General features: G+C 34.3%; 1 protein-coding gene across 1 annotated transcript; it reads left to right on the top strand.

Annotated features, from left to right (window-relative positions):
• Window positions 1–1282: 1282 nt before the first annotated feature.
• Window positions 1283–5403, top strand: LOC105974859 (vacuolar protein-sorting-associated protein 37 homolog 1). The gene is made up of 7 exons (XM_088819828.1): window positions 1283–2621; window positions 3077–3268; window positions 3396–3483; window positions 3935–3974; window positions 4052–4098; window positions 4200–4320; window positions 5007–5403. The coding sequence occupies exons 1-7, from the start codon at window positions 2605–2607 to the stop codon at window positions 5168–5170; spliced, it is 669 nt and encodes a 222-aa protein (XP_088675954.1). The 5' UTR covers window positions 1283–2604; the 3' UTR covers window positions 5171–5403.
• Window positions 5404–8531: the final 3128 nt, after the last annotated feature.

The following is an 8531-nucleotide window of genomic DNA, read 5'->3' as shown; positions in this document are numbered from 1 at the left end:
TGTCAAATACCCCCCTGTCAAAAAAAAATTCACCAAAACCCCCCTCTGTTAACAAAGTCAGGGCATCGAGACCCCTGGAGGCAAATTGTGTCAGTCACTCGCGGGTTGTGCGATTTTTTATGTTATTTTCACGGTGAAATGACATAATTACCCCTTTAACAAATTAAAAAAAATCTGAGTGGTTAAATTATGAATAACCTACATTTTGAGGACCAAATTGTAATTTCTAAAATTACAAAATAATTAAAAAAAGAAAAGAAAAGAAGAGTCGTCTTCTTCATCGTTCCGGTCCGCCGGCCACCGCCGGCGTCTCGCACCACAGCCACCCACTCCTTCTTCAAAATTTTCTTCCTCGACAACGCCGCCGTCTGGAACCACCAATTTTTAGCGACATGGAGAGTTGTGTATGGGTGAAGATGGTTATAAAAAATCCTGCTCGCCGCCGCCGTCGCCGCCTTTGTTGCTGAGATCGGGGCTGCCACCGGCAGAGTGAAACTGGGGAGAGAGGAATTCGCCAATTTGAAAAGATTTTGATGTTCGTGGGTTGCGGATTTGGAAGGAAGGTGGTGGTGTAAGGAGGGGTAAAGCTGGTGGTGGGGCTTGAGAAATGTCGATGCTGTGTGGTGGGGGTGGGGTGGGGGGACGGAGAAGAAGACTTTTTTCTTTTTTTTTTCTTTTTTTTTTTGTCTATATGTAATTTAAATATAAAAGAATTAAAACTAAAAACATATAAAAACTTTTAATATCACAAACTAAAAAAAATGCTTATAAAATTAAAATTAATTATGTTATAAAATTTGGTAAAATTAAATTAATTACAAAGTTTTAAAAAACTAATACATAATATATTTATAAATCATATATACTTTACTAATTGCTGAAAAAAACCTTAGGGTATTTTTGTAATTTTACTCGCAGTCAACTCCTAAAAGCACAGTAGGTGTTGTGAGCTTCCAATTTATTAACACAGGGGGGTTTTAGTGAATTTTGTTTTGACAGGGGGATATTTGACAATTAGAGATAACATATGGGTAGTATTTGCAATTAACCCTGAATATTTGTGCACATAAGATTTGCCACATAAATAAAAAAAGGAGAAGTAAATAAATAATTAAATTTTACAATCATAATAACACATCAGATGTTCTAAACTATTCGGTGCCTTTGATGAAAAAGATAACTTATTCTCTCCCTAATTTGTGACTCACTTGTTCGTCTCCGTAACCACCGACGCCGATGGATCCACAACCACTAGGCCCTCCATCGTTTCAGGTAATCACTCGATCTCGTTCTCCCTCTCTCTCTCTTTCTCTCTCTCTCTCTCCCTCTCCCTCTTCTCCCGTTCTCTATCGTTTTCCCTTCACACTCTAATCATATGTTTGGATTTTGCTGAAAAGCCCTTGATTTGTTCTGATCTCAAAATTAAACTAATAACTTATACATATAGTTTTATTTGTAGAAATTTATTTCATGGTTTCTTTGATGGTTGATTTAAATTGGAATCTTTGAAATAGCACGCTTGCAATTTGTTAGGTCTTTTTAAATTGGATTTAACCAATATTTGTAATTTTTTCCTCTTTTTATGTCTAACTTTAGTTGTCCAGGTGGTTAAGTTTTTGTTGATCATTATAAGGAAGATATAAGTCTTTTGTGTTCGATATTGTTGTGAACTTAGCAGCTTATGTTTCTTCTTAATTTTGCTTTTTGTTTCAAATTGGATATTCAAATAGATACTCTAGATAGAATTTTCCCCCAAACGTCATATTATTATCTTTAACTTTTGAACATAATGAGTTGATCATAAAATTGTACATTCTATTTGATATTTTTGAATTGCCATATGATCTCCAATTTCTAGTACATTTTGGGTTAAAAAGATGCATAGTTTGCCAAATGAAGTACAAACGACGTCATAGAAAAATTACCCTGCCATGTAAACATTTTTACTCTATAGGTTCTACGAGTAGATGTGTTTATATCAATAAATAAGTCACTGAGCTTCTCTTGTTTGTAATAAGTGCAAGTCATAATTTTGCTAACAATCTTGTATACAAAAGGGTGTTTATTGCAATTAGCACTCTGTGTTTACTCATATAATTTACATATAACAGGTTTGCCCAATTTGTTCCAAGTAGGTGATTGTTGATATTCCAAAGCAATGAAAAAACACTTCATTATTCATAATCAATCATTAGTTTTTAGATAGCCAGGTGGGGTATCGATCTCTTTATATAGCCATAATTTGCATGGATAAATTGTTCTTATATTTGTTTTACTAATGACTAATGACCATCGGTATAATACTACAGGGTAAGAACTGAAAATTACGATAGGAGAACGAATTCATCAATCACAAAGCTCAACACGCCTACGTTTGATCTGAAAGTCTGAACAACAAAAAATATAAAATAGATTAAAAAAAAAAAAAAAAAAAAAAAAACCCAATTTAAAATTCAGTCTCCGGAAGGCCGTAAAACAAAATCTTCGAAGATTCTCTGTGGGTTCCGACGAATCGATTATTTTCTAGGGTTTGGAACTTCCGATTCCTCCTCCTTGATTGTTTTTTTCCGTCGGAAGATCGACGACTGAGAACTGCTTAAAGTCATGTTCAAAAATTTCTGGTAATCACTCATTTTTTTCCAATCTCTCTTTTTCGTTCAGTTAAATGAATTTTGTGAACAGGCCAAATGGATACAGTATGCGAAAATACCTTTTGATTATCGGAATTATTTTTCCTTGATTAAATTTATTTGCCGTATAAGAGAACGGTGTCGAGGTCAATCGTTCTGGAATTTTACTCTCTGATATGAATAAATAATTTTTGTTGAATAATTTTCCAATATAGGATGAATCCGATTCTGCGCTGTCTTCGTAACATAAATATTATGATAATCAGTTGGTTCATTGAATAATTTTAAAATTTGATCCCTAATTGGCATGGATGCCCTAATATGATTTTGCAGTTTCGGGCAAACGATGAGTAATAGGTTACCGGGCATTTCATTATGTCTTGCTTATGTCATTTTACATTTACGAAAGTGTAATTTTCTTGCTGTGATTGCATTTATGTCGATAGGGGCTCTCAGGAGCAGCAAGGTCAGCCCACAGAATCATGGTATCCGCCTTCGGTTGTGAATTCACCTAGCTCGTCTCGCCCCACAACGCCTGGTTCCAACAACTTATCAAGACCGACTGATCGGACAAGCTCTTTATCAAATGTTTCGCCTGCAGAAGCAGCCGGAATTGTTGCGGTTTTGAAAGATAAGAGGTGACAATTCTTTTTATGCATATACTTTACTGAAGCATATAATTTTACTGTGGCTTAGTTGCTATTCTTACTGATGGTAATGAGTTGGTGAATAAAATGTAGCCTTGTTGTTTTTGTTTAATGATAGTGTTGATGATCTGAGGAAGCTTTTGTCGGACAAGGATGCTTATCAGAGTCTCTTACTTTCACTCGAACCTGTTAAAACTCAAAACAGGGTAAGTTTCAGGGTTTTTCTTTCCCCTTCATATTTCTATCGTTATTTACCGTTTTGCCCTTCTTGGTTCTAACTTGGTGCTTGTCCTGTTAAACTTGGGTTTTTTTTGCGTGATATATATATATATATATATATATATATATATATATATATATATATATATATATATATATATATATATATATATATATATATATATATACAAATTACATTTCCAGGGTTTTTTTTACTTTTTTCAGTTTCATTTGATGCATTTCTCGTATCTCCTAAACTTGGACCCTTCTTCTCGGTGTGTATATGTGTGTGCACATGTGGTTCTAGTTCGGGATTTTCAAACTTCCACCGTATTTATATTTGTTTCTTCGTGCTTATTCTGTTTATGTAGTCTTCATTGCAAGCTAAGGCTTTCCAATTGTCTTTACTCAACTCATTTAATATGTTTACTCAATCAGGTCAGAGACGAACTTAGGAACGAAACACTGCAGCTTGCTAGTAAGTCCTCCTTTGCCGCATATTAATTTTCTTTTTTTGAAACATTACAGCATAATAATTAATCATCTTATCTACAGGAGAAAATGTGGACAAAGAACCATGCATAATGGAGCTAAGGAATCAGGTTAGTTCTGCGGCCTTGGATTGCATTCACTTAATTTTTTTTCTTTTGGACGCAATTTGCACTTATGACATTGTTTTTCTTCTTGGTTTTCGTGGCTTCAGTGCAGAATAATTCGAACTACAGAGCTGGCAACTGCTCAAGAAAAATTGCATGAATTAGAGAGGAAAAAAGAAGATACTCTTAAGTATTACTCACCCTCATCTCTCCTCGTTCGACTTCAAGGTATGCTTATTTAGCTTGGCAACAAGTTTTATTTGTAAAGTACGACAAGTCTGATGTGCCTTATTGGGGTAACCTTAATATTTTGGCAATGTGTAATCAAGTCGGTTTCGTCAGTTCAGTTTCACCAAGTACGTCGTTTTTTTCTAAATGCCGTCTTACCCAAAACCTCTTTTAAGTTTCACCATAACAATGATAGTATCATTCACAAATCGACCGTCTCCATGGAATACCTTCTATAATTAATTGCCTATATTTTATGATTATTTTGATGATCATAGGAATAAATATGCTTCCTTTACTACAACCCAAAATTTGTTTTTCATTAATTTATACTTAACATGTATAAATCGGATCCTTCTCTCAAAACTCAATGAACTATTTCTCCTTGGATTGATAGTCTTCTGACTGAACTATTTTTCCTTGGATTGTTAGTTCATTATTGTTTCTTTCCCCCATGAACGGGGGCAGGGGCCTCCGAGCTTTTTTTTCTTTTCCCCTCATTATATTATTCGTTTACGCGAGTGGTTTGACATAAATGCTTTGCTTCATATGTCATCTATTTCTGAATGTCGAGTCTTGAGTTTCTTACGAAAGGACAATTGTGAATAGGGTTGATATGGGATATATCTTTAACTCAAATGATATTTGTGAATTAAACTGAATAAATTGTCGTTGTATTATTACAGATGCAATGAACAAAACAGAAGAGGAATCGGAGACGCTGCACAGGCAGCTTCTTGATGGAGAGATTGATCTTCCAGCGTTTGTACAGAAATACAAGAAGATGCGTTATACTTACCATAAACGCGCTCTTATACATCTTGCTGCAAAGACAACTGTAACTGGCTGAACCATGGTATGCCGTAAAACTAAATGTGATTTTGGAAGTTATATTGCATGTGTAAAATAGCTTGTACTGTGACAATATTGTGTTTTCTCTCTCTTTGTTTTCGGTTTCATCTTGTTTTGTATTTCGACTTCGAACGGTATTATAGTAACAAAGTTCAGAAAAATTCTTGTTCCAGACAAATAATGCTCCGTAAAATCTTCAACGGAGATACGAATCCGGTGAAATTATGTGTTTGGTTTGGTTGGCTTATAACTGTTTATCTTTATATATGTATATATATATATATGTATATATATATATATATATGTATATATATATATTCTAGTTAAATATAATTTCTAGAACGCTCCTTCGGAGTCCAAACACCCAAAAATTATAATCCTCTCTTAAAAATTCGTGATCTCGCCACTTCAACTACCAATCAGATGGAGGACATTATCGATCAACTCATCTCGTACATTATATAGCTTAATTAATTGACCTTGTAAATTGGCTTACCATACACGCAATCAAAGAAATATGAACCCCTAATTTCCCCTTACAAAATGGGGTCAATATGCAATATTTGTTAACTTTTGGGTCAATGTACAATATTGGTTAAATTAGGAGTTGGGGATGAAATTGGGGTTAGTTACCATTTGAAGGCCATTTTAATCTTTGGTGGATTCCTTTTTTTTTTTTTTTTTTTTTGGTAAAAGATAAATGTCCAATATTTTTTTTCAATTTCTTCATTTATCACTTTTAATTAATTAAAAAATAGTTTTCTTCTTTCTCCTTTGAGGGGAAACGTAAAATTTCATTAGGCATGTAAAGCTAAAGAGGGTGGAAGTTCAGAACCTTCCGTACAACCATCCATCAATATGGAAGCTAAATTGTGAAGAGGCTTATTACCTTGTCTCTTGATAAAGGAGAAGGGTCCATTGGATATACACCCCTCATATGGAAAATATATAGGGATATGTCCACCCCTAAAATTCTTCCTCTGAAATACCCCTGGAGAGGCAAAAGTACTATTGTGCCCTTAAGTTCAATTTTCGCCCAACTATATTCAACATTTTCGCCCCTACATTCAGCATAAAGCCCAACTGTATTTAGCATTTCTAGGGCTGTATTTATCATTTTTATAGATTTTCTTAAATAAAAAAAATTTAATGTTTATTTTACTATTATTTTTTATACATACCCATTTTTGTATTATTTTTATTTTTTTTTAATTTTCTTTTTTTTTTTAATTTTTTTAATTTTTTAATTTTTTTAATTTTTAATTTTTAATTTCTTTTTTGATAAATTTACTGTGCTGAAATTGACTATACACGACTATAGTATACTACACATAACTATAGTATACCACAGTCACGTATAGTTATATGTAATCATGTAATGTCTTTTTACACCAAAATTAATCTACACCAACAACAAAATTCACAATTTTAACTTGATAATCATCTAACCCCCCAAATAAAAACACAATCATACGTGCATATAATCTTCAAAACATGAACACGCAATACTATACATTAAAAAACACATAGCATACATATATACTATATGTACCTACACGTGACTATAGTTATCTACAATTATCTATAGTTACATAAGTGGCATAAGTCTGGAGTATTGTAGCATGAGTCCAACTTCACAAGGCACTTCTCTGCGCCTTATTCTTTGCATCTCATAATGTTATACAAAGGAAAACCTGCGACAAAAAAATACAAGTTAAAGAGCAAAATAGAACATGCAAGTTAGATTACATAAAAAATACCAAAAAAACATGAATTTTTGTTTTTTTTGAATAAATTTACTGTACTGTAATCGACTACAAATTACTACAGTATACTACAAGTTATGTAGTCATATGTAGTCATATATAGTCATGGCTACATATAACTATACATGACTATAGAACTTGTAGTATAGTCATGTATAGTCATATGTAGTCGTGTATAGTCATGACTACATATAACTGTATATTCACCTGACCCAAATCACCCATCTAAGTAACAACTACTGATTAAGTTTCTACTGCAGACAAACAGAGCTCTCACACTTGAGGCATTTCGGATTATTTTCAAATAAATACAAAAAATAAATGACATGATTTATAACAAAAATAAACAAGATAAGAGAGCAATATTGAAAACCTTTCATAGAAAAAAGCAGCCACTACATTATCAAACAACATGGACATTTTGTAAGAGAGCAAAATTCACCAAGACCTGCGAAAAAAGAAAGAGAGTTAAAAAAACAACGAATTTTGCTTCAAATTAGAATATACACACACACAATCACCTACTGATATACAGACACATCACCATCATACTCCCCACATAACTCATACATGATTGATTACATGTTACTATATGTTACTACATAGTAAAAATCATAAATTTCAAAGGGTAAATCGTAAAATTGGACCTAAAAGATTCACCAAACATACAAAATTTCATTTAATTACGACAAGCAAGTCATTCAAATGGCAGGAAAAATTTCCAAATTAGAATATGATGCAATAAACTAAAAAATGCACCCACACACACGCATCAATTTCCAATTACTTGGTGAAGAAAATTTTAGTACACGATTGTAGCGTCAAAGCTTTGGTATAAATTTTCCTCGTCTTGTCTTTGGATTCATTCCCATGCCAGGCAACAAATGTCGTTAACTTCTTGGTCGTCAAGGCACCATCTACATATAACCTGATTTTGGGACGACCAAGTATGAACCTCTTTAGAGCAATCCCCTCAACTTATCATTGTGAAATTTCCTACGGTTGGCGGAGTTGGAGAGGCTTTAGGTGACCAACACGTGGCTCGAGAATCTTATACGAATACCTTGAGGACACCTCAACTTCAGAACATGAATCAAGTGGGGACAGGAGGTGACACACCTAATCTTCTACAGAGAAAATGGGTGATGGTTGTTGAAGATAAGCTCATCACCTCTTCGACCGATCACCGAAACGATAGCATGAGACTTGCAGCAGTGGAAGAATTGATAAACATAGAATTGGTCCCAGACAATCAAGACAAGATGCTCTGAGTGGGAACAAGCCTTGAGCTCGAGGCGGAGGCGGAGCTCATAGGCTTCCTCCGAAAAAACAGTGATGTCCTCGAGGGTGTCCGCCCATCTAAGGTAATCCATCGTCTTGACGTCAACCCTAAGCTCAAGCCAGTCAAGCAGAAAAAGAGGACATTTGGACCGGAACGTAATAAATATATCAAGGCGGCCCCAACCGCACCACCTGGGGAAACCAAGCGAAAGAAGACAAGATCGAATCGGTATGTCTCGTGCTCGTCTCGTTAAATGGACTCAAAAGACTGCTTTCCTACAACAAAGAGGAGACTCTTTCAACAAGGCTACG

Source organism: Erythranthe guttata, chromosome 6 (assembly GCF_056151865.1).
Source record: "Erythranthe guttata isolate IM_541 chromosome 6, IM_541, whole genome shotgun sequence".
Taxonomy (NCBI): Eukaryota; Viridiplantae; Streptophyta; class Magnoliopsida; order Lamiales; family Phrymaceae; genus Erythranthe; species Erythranthe guttata.
Note: the sequence above shows the minus strand (reverse complement) of the source record. Positions and strands in the feature narration are given on the sequence as shown.

Bases quoted from the DNA above. Each gene is read 5' to 3' on its own strand.
- LOC105974859 (XM_088819828.1), top strand. The intron at 3,484-3,934 runs GTAAGTTTCAGG...TTACTCAATCAG, and splicing joins CTGTTAAAACTCAAAACAGG to GTCAGAGACGAACTTAGGAA. The intron at 3,975-4,051 runs GTAAGTCCTCCT...TCTTATCTACAG, and splicing joins CGAAACACTGCAGCTTGCTA to GAGAAAATGTGGACAAAGAA.